At 46.7% G+C, this 19725-nt stretch overlaps 1 protein-coding gene across 6 annotated transcripts in view; it reads left to right on the forward strand.

The window, feature by feature from the left end:
* The first annotated feature begins 1056 nt into the window (after positions 1-1056).
* Positions 1057-19725, forward strand: part of MTCL2 (microtubule crosslinking factor 2) — a 72084-nt gene continuing 53415 nt past the window's right edge. For 4 of the 6 annotated variants that reach the window (XM_069951687.1, XM_069951689.1, XM_069951688.1 and 1 more), the window contains exons 1-3: positions 1057-1701; positions 13685-13909; positions 19336-19494. In XM_069951687.1, the coding sequence (XP_069807788.1) occupies positions 1222-1701; positions 13685-13909; positions 19336-19494 (864 nt within the window). In that variant the 5' untranslated portion in view covers positions 1057-1221. Of the gene's footprint in view, positions 1702-13684; positions 13910-16544; positions 16602-19335; positions 19495-19725 lie in introns of those variants that run through there. The other 2 variants (XM_069951692.1, XM_069951691.1) reach the window with 2 other exon arrangements.

The following is a 19725-nucleotide window of genomic DNA, read 5'->3' on the forward strand; positions in this document are numbered from 1 at the left end:
AGGGGATTGTCCAGGTATACCAGGGTGCAGAGACAGCAGTAGCTTAGGGGCCCTCTGACCCCTCGTACACATAAAAAGGCACCAATCTTATAGATGGCACATTAGACGTGGAGCTTGGCTGTGCCTCAACAACACCTTTAAAAGGCTTATATAAGATTATAAAAACAGCTGCTTTCTTCCAAAAACAGCGCCGCCCCTATTCTCAGGTTGTGTGTGGTATTAGAATTCAACTCTATTCACTTCAATAGAACTGAGCTGTAATACCACGCTCAACCTGAAGAACATAGTGGCGCTGTTTGTGGACGGAAATAGCTATGTTGTTTCTAATTCTGGATAACCCCTTGTAGTTCTTTACTTGTGATCTGGTGGTTCGGTAAACCTGGTGCATATAGGCCAAAATATCACGGAGGAAACAAAGGGGACCATTATGTGATACGGAGACACAATACAAAATCTGTAACTGGGCCTTGTGCTATAATGCTGCATTTATAGATCATGTACGGTCTCATCATATAGGAAAGCTCAGAGATAGATTATATATATATATGTATATAGATACACATATAGATAGATGTATGTATATTCAGACCTGTCCCTATATATATATATATATATATATATATATATATATATATACACACTGTAAGTATATATATATATATATATATATATACATACACACACATACAGAGATATAGATACACATATAGATAGATGTATGTATATTCAGACCTGTCCCTATATATATATATATACACACACACAGATATAGGTACACATATAGATATGTGTATATATCTTCCTGTGCCCTAGGTGAGCACCCATCTCCTCCTCCCCACACTGACCATGACCCAGCTGCTTCCCACGACCCCCAGAAGACCCCACTACATCCCCACCATCCTGCAGCAGGGTGACAGGCAGCCGCCCTCCCTCCCTCTCTCTCTCTCCAGCCTGTGGCTGCTGCAGGATGCGCCCCCTCCCTGGTCTGGGCCGGTCCTGCGCTCCAGCGCCTCCCCCTCCTCCCAGCAGTAGATGAGTCCGATGCGCACAGCAGACACATCAGCGTCCGTTATATGGGAGCACACGCCGGGCAGAACCATTGACAGCCGCGGGGAGGGAGGACGCGGCAGCCGCTGGATATAACATCGTGTGTCCGGGAATATAGCGGTAGAACCGAGGCGTACGGCCGCTGTAGAGATCCCGGAGCTGACCGGGGCAGTGATGGAGCCGGCAGGGCCCGGAGGGGGCGCTCCTCCCCCGGTACCCGAAAAGAAGAAGCTAAACCGGGCTCCATCCCCGGCCCGACCCAAGGATCTGACAGGGTGGTCCCTATCCAAGGCTCGGAGACCGTCCCCGGTGTCCCTCAATGTTATCCCCCCGGGACCCCGCCGCTCGCTTCCTTCTCCGGGCACCAAGAAGCCAGCGCCCCCTGCTGCCCGCACCGGAGGGAAGAGTAAGTCCCCGGCGACCCCCGGGACCAGGCGGGGAACAGACAGCAGCTCGGAGGGCTCGTGCGCCTCCGAGGAGAACAGCAGCAGCCGGGGGAGCAGCGAGGAGGGCGGGGTGTCTGCCGCCTCCAGCCGCCTGCCCCTCAGCACCTCCCTGGCCTTCTCCGACCTCACCGAGGACCTGCTGGACGGGGGCACCGAGAGCCTGCTGCGGGAGATGGACGAGCTGCGCTCCGAGAACGACTACCTGAAGGTGAGGGTGCGCGGGGGCGGGGCCAGCGGGTGTGCGGGGGCGGGGTCTGTGGGAGGGGCGGGGCCAGTGCAGCACACAAACACCCGCCCCCTCCTTATCATAGCTCAATGTAAACAAGGTCCAGGTTACTTATAATAACTCTCTCTCTCTCCACCCACACTGGTGCATCATGGGGGGCCACAGTCTGACCTAAGAAAGGCCTAGGAGGTAGTCTATTTGGGTCCGTTGAACGGAATCTGGGACAGAGACCCCAAATGGAGCTTTCAGTATGAAAGTAAACCTAGCCTTAAAGGGGTTTCCCAACTATAACTGATCCCCTATGCACAGGGTAAAGGTTGTGGGGGTCAATCACTGGGCTAAAGAGACGTACTCACCTCTAAGGCTTCTCCATAGACAGCGAATGGAGGAGAAGCGCCATCTGGGCCAAAACCGAGGAGTCGGGGGCCAGTTGTGGACATTGTGGGGGGCAACTCCGCATTCAGTTATGGGGATAGGAGATAAGATACTTCAGGCTAAATAACTCTTTGGGCTCGTTCACACGGAATTGGCACCAAAATGCCGCTCAGCACCCCCACCTGCGGACTCCCGCCCGCTATCTCTTTCAATGGGGGGCCTTCCGCTCAAAGGACTGACATGTCAATACTTTGAGCGGAGAGCGGAAACCTCCCATTGAAAGAGATAGCAGCCGGGACATGGCGCGGAGTCCGTAGTGTGAACGGGCCCCAAAGTCACCAAAGGGTCTTTAGTGCTTGATGTGGCAGCGCCAAGAGTCACATGACATAGAAGTCAATTGGAAACCCTGTGCCAATGAGAGTATTTGTACAACGGCTCTTAGACCTGGACTTAAAGGGGTACTCCGGCATAAAAAAAAGAAAGGGGGGTATTCTTTACAGTGATCTTTGCTGCCACTACTTATCAGCTGCTGTATGTCCTGCAGGAAGTGGTGTATTCTTTCCAGTCTGACGCAGTGCTCTCTGCTGCCACCTCTGTCCATGTCAGGAACTGTCCAGGTTTTCTATGGGGATTTGCTGCTGCTCTGGACAGTTCCTGACATGGACAGAGGTGGCAGCAGAGAGCACTGTGTCAGACTGGAAAGAATACACCACTTCCTGCAGGACATACAGCTGCTGATAAGTACTGGATGACTGGAGATTTTTCAATAGAAGTAAATTACAAATTGATTTGAAGAGGAGACCCCCTTTAAAGGGGATCCACAGTGAGTCCTCTTGTGGTCAGAGTCGCCTCATAGTGTACTCTTTAGCCGCGCAGGCGGATGTCGCTGAGTACAATCCTTTAGTCATGCCGGCGGTGTACAGTAGCTTATTCATGAGTCAGGCAGGGATAGCTTACTGTCATGGACATGTGTCTTCCTCTATGCTGCATTGATCTATATGGCATCTCTAGAATCCTGTAACATGAGGGGGAGATTTATCAGACATGGTGTAAAGTGAGACTGGCTCAGTCGCCCCTAGCAACCAATCAGATTCCACCTTTCATCCCACACACACTCTGTAAGGTGGAATCTGGTTGCTAGGGGCAACTGAACCAGTCTCACTTTACACCATGTCTGATAAATCTCCCCCTATGTCTTTCCTCCCTGCCTGTATGACGTAACGTTCCCTGCTCCGTCTTCTCATGGACTGTAGGCCGGGACGCCATGGCTGCAGGAAGTAGTTGGGATTCCTCAGGCTTGTTGTATCAGCTGTCTATGGGGGCTCGGCACCAGGTGTCCCCCTTTTGTGGTGTTTTCTGAGGACAAGTGTGAAAGTTTACACCATGTTTGGAGTTAGCGGGAAAAAAAAAAAAAAAAAAAAAAAGTTTAGTGTTGGAAAGCGGTGGGCACCATGCACCATTGGCTTCACCAGAATGAAAACAAGGAATATTGGTTGGCAGTGCAGGTTGTTGCACCATGTGTGGCCCTATGTTGGTGTATACCAGGGACGGGAAACCTTCTGCCCTCGAGCGCTTGCAAAACTACAATTCCCATCATGCCTGGACAGCCTTCGGCTGTCCAGGCATGATGGGAATTGTAGTTTTGCAACATAGGGCCTACAGAAGCCAGTGGTCCAAGCAATTCGCCCATTGTGGCTTTTTTTTACTTTAAAGGGGGACTCCAGCATTAATATTTTTTTTTAAATCAACAGGTTTCGGAAAGCTATACAGATTTGTAATTTACTTCTATTAAAAAATTTCCAGTCTTCCGGTACTTATCAGCTGCTGCATGTCCTGCAGGAAGTGGTGTATTCTTTCCAGTCTGACACAGTGCTCTCTGCTGCCACCTCTGTCCAGAGCAGCAGCAAATCCCCATAGAAAACCTCTCCTGCTCTGGACAGTTCCTGACATGGACAGAGGTGGCAGCAGAGAGCACTGTGTCAGACTGAAAAGAATACACCACTTCCTGCAGGGCATACAGCAGCTGATAAGCACTGCAAGATTGCAGATTTTTAAATAGAAGTAAATTATAAATATATATAACTTCCTGAAACCAGTTGATTTGAAAGAAAAAGATTTTCACCGAACTATCCCTTTAAAGAAGCCGTGCACAAAATTTTTTTATTGGCCCCCTGTGATTGAATGCCGAAAGTCACGGCCGCCTATAGAGAATGCATTGTAAAGCGGGACTTCAGCGTTCAATCACAGGAGACAGAAGAGGGGACGTGAGCGCGCGCCGGATTTGGACGGCACTGCGCGACTGGAACGAAGTATACACGACAGTGCATAGCGCGGGGGCCAATAATTATTTTTTTTTTGTTAACTGCTTCTTTAAGGGCCCTATTCCACCGGACGATTATAGTTCAGATTATCGTTAAATCGTTCGAATCTAAACGATAATCGTTCGGTTGAAATGCAGTTAACGATTAAAGACCGAACGAGAAATCGTTGATCGCTTTATAAGACCTGGACCTATTTTTATCGTTGCTCGTTCGCAAAACGTTCGCAAATCGTTCACATTGAATAAGACATCGTTCGGTCGTTCGCAATAGATACGAACGCAATAGCGAATAAATAGCGAATAAAAAACGATCGCAATTACGATCATAAGTAACGATTATCGTTCCATGGAAATGAGTGAACGTTTTCAGGTCGTTTGAGATCGTTAATCGTTAACGATTATGCAAACGATAATCGTCCGGTGGAATAGGGCCCTAATGGGCCTATTACACGGGTCGTTAGAGGAGCAAACGAGTGCTCTCAGCGCTCGTTTGCTCCTCGTTCCCCGCTCGCTGCCGCCGCTATTCAACGCGGCTGCAGCGAGCAGGTGAGTGCGGGAGGGAGCGGCGGGGAGCTGCGGGGGGGCTGCCCGGGGGATCCCTGATCGTCCGGGCAGCCCATAGGATATAGCAGCGTCTGCTGCCGACGCTCCTATTCAATGGAGCGACGGCAGCAGATCGCTGCTATATCAGTCGCTTGTTTTTCAACATGTTGAAAAACAAGCGACTGCAACGATCAGCCGACATGGAACGATGTCGGCTGATGGGTTGCACTCTATTCCACGGCACGATTATCGTCCTTAGCGGCCGATATCGGCCGAATACGAACGATAATCGTTCCGTGGAATAGGGCCATTAGGCTGGTGCCTTCCAGGTGGTCTTTGCTGGTGGGCGCATACTGATAGCAGCCATTGGCCGACACCCCCCCCCCCAGTATACATACATGGTTGTGGTCTTTGCTTATAGAATTGTCGGGATGTTTATTTACAAATTTAAGTGATTATATATAAACAAACAGAACTATGTGATCCTAACACCCAGGGCTATGGGGTGAGTCATGTGACTCGAGTTGTATGACACTTTGTACTCATGGACATATAAGCAATATATACAAGTCACTATACACTTTATTCCATCTTTTCAGTGACCTGTGACTTAACCCAGACCTATTGTCTTCCAGCATCGCTGTAATGACCAATTGTTTCCATGCTTCCATTTACCGAGCCTTATTTCCCCTGTATACTCCTGCCAGAACACAGCGGTGTATACACCATAGACATGTACAGTGCCCATACAAATACATGGTGGATTTTAGGCTTGAGATGGCATTGTTGTGTTGGTTAGAGATGAGCGAATTTACAGTAAGGCTGGGTTCACACTGCGTTTTTAGCATACGTTTAACGGATCTGTTTTTTTAAACGGACAAAAAAAAAAAATAGTGTCAGCAACGTTTTTGTGTCCGTCAAAAAAAACGGATCCGTTTTCATCAGTTGTTTTTTTAAATGGAAGTCAGTGGAAAAACGGATCAAAACGGATGCAAACAAATGCATCCGTTTTTGCAATCCGTTTTTTTGTTTTTTTTTTTCAAAAAACAGATTGCAAAAACGCAGTGTGAACCCAGCCTTAGAAGGAAGAGAAGCTCTACATCATTTTTGCAATCCGTTCATTGATGGCTGCCTATTAACTCAGTGCTGCTCCTCCCCAGATGCTGGAAAAAGCTGGATTCAGTCCTTGGAAACTGGGAGAAGTTTCCCAGGACTGGATCCAGCTTTTCCAGGCACCCAGGGAGGAGCTGCAGTTAATTTAAGGGGTGTTCCACTAAAACCTAACTTTTCATATGTTGCTGCCCATGGTGAGACTAAGAATTCCTTCCATACTTGTTATTATCTATTCAGTCTCCTTTCCTTAGTTTTCAGCTGCTGCTTTCTGCTGAAGACACAAAAACCTGTGTGTGAGCTGTTCCCTCCGTCTCCCCCCTCCCTTCTGAGATGGCTGATGTAAACAAGTCCCTGACTGGCTGTATGTGAAACATTATAATGCTGGTAGGGTTCATCAGCAACAACTTGACCTCAAAATAACCCTCCCAGCATTAGAAAGAAGCTACAATGTTGCAGATAAAGCCAGCCAGGGACTTGTTTACATCAGAAGGTAGGGAGAGACAGAAAAAAAACTCACACACAGATTTTTGTGACTTCAGCAGAAAGCAGCAGCTCAGAACTGGGCAAAGGAGACTGAATAGATAATAACAAGTATGGAAGGAATTGTTAGTCTCACCATGAGCAGCAACATATCAAAAGTTATGTTTGAGTGGAATACCCCTTTAACTGGGAAAGCTGATAACTGGGAGAAGTTTTCCAGGACTGGATCCATCTTTTCCCAGCACCCGGGGAGGAGCGGCAGTGGGAATTGCACTTTTGTAACAGCTGGATGGTTCCCGAGTTTAATGGCCGTGCTGTATCCCGTATCACGGTGTCCCTGCATCTCGTAGGGCTACAAGGTTCCATCTTCTCTCATTCTGCTTATTTTTGAAAATTTCCCGTTGTCCGTCCCCGCGCGCCCCCATTGGCTCGGCTTATATGCTTTTATATATACACACAGGATGTCGCCCCCCCCCCCCCCCCCATCTACCATAATTGCTTCCAGATGACTCTCAAAGCTCGGGACAGCGTGCGACCCAAAACTCTCACATAGTGACTCTCTCTGTCTCGTCCGTCGTTCCATGAAGTCACCCGGAAACTCCTGTAATGTATAAGTGCGTCTGTCTCCTGCGTTTTACCAGCAGCAGCCGCCGCCGGGCCGGATGGGGCTCTGTGGGGTTGTGTAAGATCAGGCGGCAGCTTCTTCTAGGTATAAGAACCTTCTCTCCAGAGGGTAAGCGCTGCCTGCCAGGCGTGTGCCTGCTTGCCTCTATTTGCAGTGAATACATTGGGCAGGTGGGCACTGGTTCAGCAGCCCGAGCGGCCGTTGGTATAAAATATAATTAGTCTCCCGAGTTTAGCATCATGGACGTCATAGAGGCCTCGGCGCAGCATCACGATGGGGATAATGCTATTACTGGTGTTCCCTAGTGTCCTCTGCAGGATGTAAGGTATATAGCGTATACTTATAAGGCTGCGGACTGGGTTGGCTTCCCTTGGCACCTATGTTGTTCATGATATAGGGAGGTTGTGCCAACCCAAGGAGCCAGGTAACCAGCGTGCCTAGAAATCCTCCACCAACATTCTCTGAACCCGAACGCTTGGCATTTAAAGAAGTACTGCGGGGTAAACCTTTTTCTTTCAAATCCTCTGGTTGCAGAAAGTTATATAGATTTGTAATTTACTTCTATTTAAAAATCTCCCAGTCTTCCCATACTTATCAGCTGCTGTATGTCCTGCAGGAAGTGGTGTATTCTTTCCAGTCTGACACAGTGCTCTCTGCTGCCACCTCTGTCCATGTCAGGAACTGTCCAGAGCAGCAGCAAATCCCCATAGAAAACCTCTCCTGCTCTGGACAGTTCCTGACATGGACAGAGGTGGCAGCAGAGAGCACTGTGTCAGACTGGAAAGAAAACACCACTTCCTGCAGGACATACAGCAGCTGATAAGTATGGGAAGAATGGACATTTTTATATAGAAGTAACTTACAAATCTATATAAATTTATGAAACCAGTTGATTTGAAAGAAAGATTTTCGGCGGTGTACCCCTACCCCTTTAACTCCCTGCATCTGGAGAAGTTGGATGCCGCCCTAGGGAGTCCTGGAAAACATGGATAGAGCCATAGCTTGTATCCATGTTTTCCTGGCAGCCCCAACGCGGCATCCAACTTCTACAGATGCCAGGAGTCAAATGTTGAGTGCTTGGGTCCGGAGAATATTGCAGAACCAGAACAGTTTGACGACTCGGCTCAACACTAAAGGAGTCCTCTTCCATCTGGAGTAGTTACGGGCTTGGTGGCTATTAATTACTAGTTGTAATTGCCAGGACACTAGACGTCCAGTACATGGGTCCCAGTCACTAGAGTAGAACCCTTGTACAGCAATCGATGGATGGTGGATAACCTTGATGCTGGAAGAGGAACCAACCACACCAGCAGCGGTGCCATCTCGGCCAGTGATTGGCAGAGCAGGCAGACCCCGCTCGTTGGCGCTCATCTAAGAAGCAGGGAGAAGAGGGATCAGGACACGGATATAGTATAGTGGGCGGCACAATATTAATTTTTGCCATACAGCCAGAATCCCCCTTTAATCTCCAGCATGCAGTGATGTCTTTCCATATCCAAAATTAGAAGGACAACACTTTAAAGTGCTACTGTCACATGTCAAAAGTTTTGATCGGTCAAAGTCTTGATGCTAAGACTGCTATCAATCATGGTTATAGCCAGGAGAAGCATACATCTGTGCGCTTCTCTCCCCAGCTTATTGCAGGAGATTGCCTCCATAACCTTACAATGAAGCCAGGAAATGAAGCGCACAGCCATGTGCTTCTCTTGGTTATACACAGTGATCACCGAAACTCCCACCATGTCATACACACACGTGTCTGTGAGGCCCAATGTGTAGTTTGATTGGTACTCCTGGACAATCCCTTTAATCTTCCATGTGATAGTGTAAATAGTGGTGTATCCCATCATGTAGTCTCCGCACATGACCTCCTGTTCTCCTTCTAGAAATTGCGCTTCCTTCCTGAACTTTATAGAATGACTTCATATACTTAAAAGGCTCCCCCCCCCCCCTTCCTCCTATACTAGTTACCCATAGGGGGGGCTGCATTTTCCCTCAATTTTGGTGCAGGCTGCAGTATTTTTATTGTCACTCTTTAAGCTCTTCTCTTATTTCTGTAGATCTGCCGGGCGAGGTCTCGCTTTGTCTTCTGGGATGTTCGGGGAGGGGATCTTTCTTTGTCGTCTCCTTTTTTGGAAAATTAAAACTAAAAAAAAATTAAATTTTTTTTAATGTTTTTAGGCTTTTTTTGATCTTTATTTGCTCTGTGTACAATGGTGTTTTTTTTTACTTTTTGACTACAACTGGTAACGCCCAGTTGTCGGTTTGTTCATACATTTCCTGGAGTAATTAACCGGTGAACAACGCAACGTAGAGGGAAATAGATCATAATAGATTATAAGGAAAGAGATCCCCACATTATTTTATGTAGAGCGCACATATCTGTGAAAAATAAGATGAAAAGCCAACACATTGTGTTTAGTTTAGATAACATTTAAAAATCTCAAGTCTTCCAGTACTTATCAGCCACTGTATGTCTTGCAGGAAGTAGTGTATTCTATCCAGTCTGACACAGTGCTCTCTGCTGCCACCTCTGTCCATGTCAGGAACTGCCCAGAGCAGTAGCAAATCGCCATAGAAAACCTCTCCTGCTCTGGACAGTTCCTGACATGGACAGAGGTGGCAGCAGAGAGCACTGTGTCACTCTGGAAAGAATACACCACTTCCTGTAGGACATACAGTAGCTAATAAGTATGGGAAGACAGGACATTTTTATATAGAAGTAATTGGCATAACTTTCTGACACCAGTTGTTTCTAAAACATTTTTTTTCTCTGGAGTACCCCTTTAATATCTGAGATTTACCATTGACTGTTATAACCTAATTTCTCTCTATATATTCCCTTTTGAATTGGGAATTGTCAGTTTACATCTTATAACGAAGAATTGTTAAAGGGGTAACCCCATTTAAAAAAAGCAAAAAAAAAAAAAAATTATATATAATCTCAGTGGGATTCTAACTTTAGACCCCCACTTATTGTTAGAATAAAGGGGATACTGCACTTTTGGAATCAGGGAGTGAAACCAGCTGCTATTCCCTGCATAGTTTCTATTGCTCTGGAGGACTGGTTTGTGTAATGCCTGATTTGTCCTCCGGGAGTGCTGTAGGGAAATTGTCCTACGCATTATAACTGATCTCTGCACTCTTATCTGCTTATTGTCATTAGTAAATTGTTCTAAAGAGGTGGGGTTGCTTGAAGACTGTTGTCGCTTTTTTTTTTTCTTCCAGAAATCAATAGTCCAGGCGATTTTAAGAAACTTTGTAATTGGGTTAATTAGGCAAATATACCATTATCTGCATTCAAAAATCCTTTCCCCAGGTCCCTCCCACTCTCTCTCTCATTCACTGCTCATTATCAGGAAATCTCGACTCTTTTACATCAGTCAGACCCTGTCTAATCTATGGAGAGGAGAGGGGGAGGAGGGAGATGATTAGCCAGCAGAGAACAAAGGATTACACAGTGGGAGCTGTATGAAAGCCGCTATTCAGAGGTCAGAGAGGTCAGTGCTGACTTCAGAGGAGATAGCCCGGTGATGTAGCTGTAAATTAACTCTTTGCTGTCCTGTTTTGGTGCCTCGTCTCCCTCCACCCCTCCCCTCTCCATAGAGAACCATGAAGACAGGGGGGAGAGCTTCAAACTGCTTTCTCATGATAAAAATGCATTTTTCGGCTAATAAACCCAATTACAAAGTTTCTTAAAATCGCCTGTACTATTGATTTAAATGACAGTGACACTTTAAATCCTACGCGGCCATGTGTTGACTGTCTGCAGTGAGGTTGCGATGCTTCACATTCTTAGTATTATAGGGAAATGAATCCGCAGCTATGAGTAGTGACTCGGAGTAAAGTGAGTAATTTATTTTTGCGAGAAGTATCTGATATCTGCGTTTTTCCAGCATTATGATGTCTCTTTTGGAAGATCGCCCCATCTGCCTTCTTGAACGTCCGCCCGGTGACCAAGCATGTATCATTACAGTTCTCCACCTCTGGTTCTGACATGTTTTGGCCCTGACTGTATTTTTGTATGATAAGCGGCATCTATGATCGGGGTTTGTTTAAGAATCTGTGCAGGATAATGTGTGTTTATGTAAGGGGCTGCCGGAGGAGGAGGAGGCAGGATAAGGGGGGGGGGGGCCGTATTTAGACAGACTGAAGGCCTCGCTTAGGAGTAGTCACATCTCCTCTACATTCCTTACACAGCCGCTGTATTTCCAGCTGGCATGGACTATGCTCTAGTGTAGGGGTAGGGAACCTTGTCTCTTCAGCTGCTGCAAAACTACAACTCCCATCATGCCCGGACAGCCAAAGCTAGCATGATTTATGGGGGTGTCCATCCTAATCCTCCTGGTTCATGGACACAAAGTTGCATTTAAACTGTAGACGACAAGAGGCACTAAGATAACTGAAGAAGTAAAATAATTGAGATATGGCAAGGAAACACGTACAGTATAAGAACGTATTTAGGTCAGGGGTCGTATTTAGAGTTTTCTCACCATTAAAAGGATACTTTAAATCAATTAGAATAAACTGGTGTCAGAATTATAAATATTTGTAAATTGCTTCTATTTAAATGTCTTCCATTACCTATCAGCTGCTGTATGTCCTGCAGGAAGAGGAGTATTCTCTCCAGTCTGACACAGTGCTCTCTGCTGCCACGTCTGTCCATGTCAGGAACTGTCCAGAGCAGGAGAGGTTTCTATGGGGATTTGCTGCTGCTCTGGACAGTTCCTGACATGGACAGAGGTGGCAGAAGAAAGTGCTGTGTCAGACTGGAGAGAATACACCACTTCCTGCAGAACATACAGCAACTGATAAGTACTGGAAGACTGGAGATTTTTAAGTAGAAGTAAATTACAAATCTCTATAACTTTCTAACTCCAGTTTTTCGCCACAGTTCCCCTTTAAGAGAGCATAAGGCGGCGGGGAGAAACAGTGCTCAGTCACAGGCTTCTACCTGCTGGTTATAAAGACTCAGTGGGGGGTCTCAGCACTCAGACCCCAATGAAATATATGATATGAGTGTTCCAGTGGTGGAACATATTGGTATAGTCCAGGGATGGGGTACCTTTGGCCCTCTAGCTGTTGCAAAACTACAACTCCCATCATGCCTGGACAGCTGTCCAGGCATGATGGGAGTTGTAGTTTTGCAACAGCTGGAGGGCGGGAGGATCCCCGTCATTGGTAAAGGAATATGCAGATGTTGGTAGCAGCACAGTATAAGGTTATATTGGGCCTGCAGCAGCCTTCAGTTTTGATAGTTGGGTGTAACCCTGTTTGCTGCCAGTGTCCTATGATGGTGCATTATGTAATGGAGGTCAGGTAACTCCACAGCAGACGGGATGTGGATGAGGCGGGCACATCGGACATGCTGCTTTCCTCTGCATTATTGATGGTCTATTTAACTTGGTTTTCGTTTGCTGCCAAATCTACAATTTAAAAAAAAAAAGAAGCTTCCCTGTCCGGGAAGTGAGAGGCTGTCGGCCGGCGCAGGACAGCTGCCCGGGCCTCCTCTCAATCTGTCACTTCTCCTTGTCTTCCTCCCACTCTGCCATGCGTGAAGAGCCCCGTCCTGACCCCAAACTGTAATCTCTTTGTGTCTGACCCATAGTGTTGTATAGAGTTCAGGTGCCCGGGGAGATGGTTCGCCATCGGACATGGTACAATGTGTTTGTGTCATGTGATCACTGCTGGGTTTTGAGCATAGTCATCACATAGACATCCTTTACCGTAACTAGTTTACAGTCTCTTTTCTTTTTTTTTTTTTTTTTACTACTTTTATTGTGCCTGACCATACTGGTGTGCATTCTCGGCCTCCCAAGCGTAAAATGGCACATCTGCAAAAGCTGAAAGCATTGATCCACTCGCCAAAGAGATTGAATGCACATATAAAGTGCTGGAGTTAAGCGTACAGCTACCCTTTAGGTGCAAGTATAGCCATGGGCATGTCTATGAAGGGCCAGGGGCCACATATGTGATAGCTAGTGGCTGGGGTTGTCTGCAATTAGAATTATAGTTGTCTTTTTGCAAAAACAGCGCCTCTCTTGATTATAGGTTGTGCCTGGTATTGCAGCTCACTTGAGTGTGAATAAGATGCAATAGATAAATAGACTGGGTTCACACTACAATTTTGCAATCTGTTTTTTTTTTTTTTTTTTTTCATGTGCATCCGTTGCATCCGTTTTTCCGTTGACTTCTATTAAAAAAAAAAAAGAATCAAAACACATCCATTTTTTTCAGCGTACACTAAAACATATTTGACCTTGTTTTTGTGTATAAATGAGTTTTGATCAGGTTTTTTTTTTTATAAAAGAAGTCAATGGAAAATCGCACAAATGCATCCGTTTTTCCATCTGTGTTTTGTAAAAAACGGATGAAAAAAAAGAAAAAACAGATTGTAGAAACGTAGTGTGAACCCAGATTTATTCTTATTGACAGTTTTGCATCTGGAAAGAATTGTCAATAATTTCTATTCTTCCCCAGACTTAACGTTTTTCTTCTTATTGTTGCAGGATGAGATCGAGGAGCTGAGATCCGAGATGCTGGAGATGAGAGATGTCTACATGGAGGAGGACGTCTATCAGCTGCAGGAACTTAGACAGCAGCTGGAGCAAGTCCACAAAACCTGCCGAATCCTGCAGTACAGGCTGAAGAAAGCGGAGCGCAGGGGCCTGCGGGTGGCGCAGACCGGACAGGTGGATAGTGAACTCGTCAGCACCCTCGAGCAAGATGTCAAGGTAATGGTTAGAAGTAATTGTACGTTACATAGCCGCATGGATCAGGGCCAGACTCTCTAATCTTTGTTAACTCCATCACGTATTATTAGTAATAATAAGATTATACGTACACCAGGACAGTCAGATCAGCCATCTGTGTCTGCTGACTGCCAGAGAGCTGGGGAAACAAAGAGTTAGGTGTGCCCAAACCCAACGTGCTTGATGAGGGTTTTGCATTTTAAGTATGAAAGTTTGAAAAAGAGGTTTTCGCCGGAGTTTGTACATTTATTGCCGCTAGAGTACATCTGTTATTGTGCAAACTTAGGCGTTACTTTCTTAATGGATCACTGTCATGAAGGCATCTGACAGGGTATGAGGCTCCGGCCTCACACTCCATTGTGAGCAGTGTGGAATCCGCATCGGTGTGCGCCCGCATCCGAATTCAGTGGCAGTGAAGATCATCCGGTCAGTACTGCAGTGATCTTCTCTGACACCGGCCAATCCGTGACACTTTTTTCTGGCTTTAATAATGTGCAGCATGCTCTCACCCCGAGTATGCAGAATTCGGGCGAGGTCATGAAATGTGCGAAAAATCATTGATGTGAGCAATGTGTAAAATTTCACATCCATGGAAGTGATAATTGTTTTTTATCGGAATCAGGGCGCCCGGAGTATATTACCATTTTAAGGGGTTATTCCCAACATCCAAATCCAATGTATAGAGGATTAGTAGCTGACTGGTGGGGTACCAACCGGTGGACATGCAGGACAGTTGTTCCCAGAACAGGTGGGGTGGCAGGGTTCATGCTGAGCCGCCATTGACTGTTTATGAGACTTCCAATATAACAGAGTTCAGTGCTCAGCAATGTCAGGAAGGGACATAGAGAAGTGGTTGAGCATGCGCGTGTCATTTGTTCAAGGGGCTTTTTTCCTACCGCCTTGGAAACGGAGGTTATAATAAAGTGATAGCATAACGCTAGACTATGTGGTGGGGTCTGACCCTGATCTGACAATGAAGGGGTCTGAAAACTCCATTCAAGCGTAAGTATATGATATACTTCTGATCGCCTTAAAGTGATATTGTCACTGCACACTCCTATGGGCAGTTCTCCGCACCATCCACCAGCTTAGATGCTGCACATTTGATATATTACAGTATCTGCTTACAGCTTGTCTGCGTCTTTCTGCTCTAGAATCGCTTTATTTTATCGGTGGACAGTGGGGCTTCATGACATTTGGGGGCCAGGAGATGGGGCCTAACTGCTGTAAAGCCTCACCCAGTTGACTCTGTTAACTGATGAAGTGAAGCAAGAGTAAAGGGGATTACTTTCTCTGGGGTTGCAATGGCTCAACATATTTTTTTTGTGCATGGAAATACTCATGTGACCACTGCGCACCATTTTTACATTACTACAGAGATCAGTAGAAGAGAAATACACAAGGTGTATGATATAGAGCACAGGTGTCAGACTCGTGGCTCTCTAGCTGTTGCAACACTACAATTCCCATCATGCTTTAGCTTTGGCCATCCTGGCATGATGGGAATTGTTGTTTTGCAACAGCCGGAGGAGCATGGAGGTCATTTATCAAGTACTACTTGTACTTCAGTCTTAAAGGAGAAGTCCGGTGAGTTATGAAAGCCGGCAGCCAGCAGGGGGGAGATTGATTACAAAGTACTAACTTACCTCTCCCTGTGCCTGCGGTGAGCAGCGGGACTGGCCTCAGGACCCCCACCACGCTCCAGGATCTCCGGCGCTGATACATCACAACCCGGCTGATGGACTGGCTGCTCAGCTTACTGATTGGCTGAGCGGCCAGTCCATCAGCCAGGACAGTCCTTCTCCCCCAAGTTTTGATGAAAATGCCTTCTTGCGGGGGTCCCAAAGCCGGTCCTGTTGCTCACTGCGGGCACAGTGAAAGCTAAGTTCATACTTGTAATCAGTTTCCCCCCTGCAGACTGATGGATTTTCTAAATTGCCGGACTTCTCCTTCAAATAAAGCCCCTCCCCCTTTCCCCTGGCTAGATTTACTAAGAAGCGCACGCCTCTTACTACCGTTGGCCATACTTGCGCTGGGCACAGGTATTGTATAAAAATCTACACCTACTCAGAGCGGGTGTAGATGTTTGCATGGTTTTCCAGGTGTAAACCTTATTAGGATTGGGGGGGAGGCCATGCCCCCTTGCTGCCCCACCCGCCATCAGTTGATCGGGGGACTATGGTTGGTGTACGCCATGGAAAAGGGGGGAATCTACCCCTTTCCCATGGTGTACGCCAGGGCCGCATGTTAGTAAATGTCCCCCCATGAGTTTGACCCTCCTGATATAGTGGGCTACTCGCCGAGCACAGTCCTCTTCATGACTGCTATTTCTATCCGATCACATGATCTAGGGTGACAATAAGCGACGGTAAGATTTATTGATCGGATGTGTGTCGTGCCTTGTTAAGAGCTACTGTACATCAAGTCTCCGGTGTATTGCAGGAAGCAGTGGCTCTACCCTGGTTGCCTAGCAACAGCGAGCAGGCCCCGGCCTATGTTTACATTGCTGACTCCAGCCTTGCTATTTCACATGGCTCCGTTTTCCATTTTTGCACTTCTGCTGCCAGGTTTGGCTTCTTTCTAACAAAGACGCTCAGTATTGAGGAGGCCAGCGGCGGCATGTAGTGTCATAGCGAGCAAATCCACTAGGTTAGACATGTCGGCCATTCCTGAGGTGTGGTAACTTTAGCACCTAGGTGCCCTGGAATTCTGTCATTTTATGGAAGGTCAAGGTGTAAGGAAGGGGTCAGGAACCTTAGGCCCTCCAGCTGTTGCAGAACTACAATTCCCATCATGCCTGGACAGCTGGAGGGACTTAAGGTTCCTGACCCTTGGTGTAAAGAAACATGGCATTACCTGTTTCTGTGATAAAAGCAAATGGCCACCATAGGGGTTGCCACTGAACTTTTCTGATGTGCAAAAGCTTGTCTATTGGTCCATTTACACAGGGGGGATTTATGAAAACCGGTGTACAAGTACGCAGGTCTTATGTTAGGCCCCGTCCCCCTTTTCCCTGGCAGGATTCACTAAGAGGCGCCCAAATCTGCGCCTGGCATACTAAATCTACACCTGCTTCCAGCAGGTGTAGATTTGGATCATGATTTACGCCTGCAAGCAGGCGTAAATCATGATAAATGAGGCGTGGGAGGAGGCCATGCCTTATCACGCCGCTCCCCCAGCCTGCCCATCGGGCGTACGGGAGGCTTACGCCAGGGAGAAGGGGCAAATCTGCACCTTCTCCCTGGCGTACGCCTCGGGCGTATCTTTCACAAACGTCCCCCAGAAAGATTATCTGACAGATTATCTGCCAAAGATTTGAAGCCAAAGCCAGGAATGGATTTGAAAAGAGGAAAAAGCTCAGGCTTTCCTTTATGACCTGATCTCTGTTTATTGTCGGTTTCTGGCTTTGGCTTCAAATCTTTGGCAGATAATCTGTCAGATGACCTTTGTGTAAATGGACCCTATATCGACCATATTATTTTTGGAATATACTCTGTTCACCTGCCTAAAAAGCAATTACCTAAAATAATCAATGGGCCCATTTACTCTTAAAAAATTGAAAAAAAGCACAGCTACTTTCTTGCACAAACTGCGCCACCCCTGTCCTTAGGTTGTTTGTGGTATTACAGTTCAGCTTCATTCGCTTTGATGGAACGGAGCTGCAAAACCACATCCAAACTGAGGAGTGGAGAGAAGCTGTTTCTGGAAGAAAGCGGCCATGTTTCTCTAAGGCTGGATAACCCCTTTAAAAATGAATACAAGGCACATGCTCCTATGTATGTTTTACAGCGCCAGGCATGGGGATACATCCCAGCATAATAAAGTATGTAGTCGTCCTCGAGCTCTTCCAGAACTTGATAACTTAACCAGGGAGGGGAGTAGGAGTGGATGGAGCACGTGTCGGCCTAGGATCCAGCTGTGTGCGGAGGACCTCTCTTGACAGCTGGAGAACTGGGATTTCAGACTATTTCATCATCCATGAGCGGAGAGCCAACAGGAAAGCCCACTGCTCCTCCCGCTATGTGATGCCTTACACCATCCAGGCCGCAGTCTTCTCCGAGCACACTCCACTCTCTGTCTTGGTAGGATTCCTGAGGAGTGGGTTGCTGACGTCCGGCCTGTTCCTGGTCCTCTAACATATTAGGGGGGGGTTTAGGACGATGATTTCTCTTTCTTGTGAGGTTTATATATTTGCATACGGCCTTGTTCCCTACCCCCGGAGCACAACGAACAAAGAATACAAGCTTTTAAAGTAAAGATGGAAATGAGGAGATGACTCATGGAAAATGACAAGCGGCCGCTCTGTGGGAAGTGATTCCATGAGTTCTGGTTTGCATATCATTGTTGGTTTTACAACACGGGTTTGCGGAACTGAGCGGGGCTTATTGCTCATACACTCGTTCATACAGGATGTTGATCCCTAATCTCGCCATTATTGCAGCTACATATACAAAGGGAAAAAACATGTATCCACATGGAGAGTTGGGAGGGGGGATGCAGTAGATAGGCTCCATTACAGTCAGAGGGGTGCATCAGGCGCCATTAGGCCTCAGCATGTAAGGGATTCGGCACCAATGTTATTTTGCTGTTCTGCATCTATGATGGAGGAGAACAACAGAAACAATGATTGTGGTATGAAAGTAAAGTATTCCTGCCAGTGGCTGAAATTTGTTCCTTCCCCCTCCTTATTCTATCCGCACCATCCACAAGCTTAGATGCTGCACATTTGTATATACCTGTATAAAGCTGGTCTGTGTCGTCTTTCTTCTCTAAAATTGCTTCATTCCGTGTCTAGGGTATGTTCACACTGAGTAAATTCTGCCCTCCTTCGCTCTCCGCTCAAAGAATTGACATGTCAATTCTTTGAGTGGAGAGCGGACTCGCGCAAGCACTCCCATAGAGATGCCGTTTGACACTGAGGCAGGTTGAATCCTACTGCGGAATTCTGGCGAGTGTGATTATAACCGTACACAGTTTTGACTAGGCGGGACTTCATGTCAGTTGGGCCCTTCCCCCAGCCAGCAGATGGGGCCCAACTGCAGTGAAGCCCCTCCCAGTTGACACTGTTATCCAGTGAAATGAAGGGAACGTAAAAGGGGTGACAGTATCACTTTAAAGGGGTTAGCCAGGCTTAGAAAAACAGTCTGTCTTCTTCCTGAAACAGCACTTGTCTCCAGTTTGGGTGTGATTTTTGTATCTCGGTTCCATTGAAGTGAATGGAGCTGAATTGTAATACCACACACAACCGAGGATAGGGATGGTGCTCTTTTTGCAAGAAAGTAGCTGTGCTTTTTCTAATCCTGAATACCCCCTTTAAGATGAAACTGCCCTTGTAGCTCCAATTATAACCTAATGCTGTGTCATGTTGTGCACTTCTCTACATTGACTGATTCTGAATCTTTGAACAGGTGGCCAAAGATGTGTCTGTGCGCCTTCACAATGAGTTGGAAGCCGTGGAGAAGAAGAGGATAAAGGTGGAGGAAGAGAATGAAGAGCTGCGTCAGCGCCTGATAGAGACGGACCTGGCCAAACAAGTGCTGCAGAATGAGATGGACAAGCTAAAGGAGGTAAAGATTTCATTCCAGCCAAGAGCCGAGACCAGACATCTGACCCCTATAGTTGTTAACGTTTTAAAGGGGACAGGTGTCTTAATAAATATCTGCATTCTTTAAGAGTAGTCGTGTTCCTCTTGGAAATGTATAAATAAATTGCCAATTTCCATTGTTCTTGCCCTTACACACTGATACTGCAGCGCCAGGCTGTGGCAAGGGGAGAAGTGACAATTTTTAATTTTCTCC

The sequence above is a fragment of the Dendropsophus ebraccatus genome, chromosome 14 (assembly GCF_027789765.1).
Source record: "Dendropsophus ebraccatus isolate aDenEbr1 chromosome 14, aDenEbr1.pat, whole genome shotgun sequence".
In the NCBI taxonomy this organism is placed as follows: domain Eukaryota; kingdom Metazoa; phylum Chordata; class Amphibia; order Anura; family Hylidae; genus Dendropsophus; species Dendropsophus ebraccatus.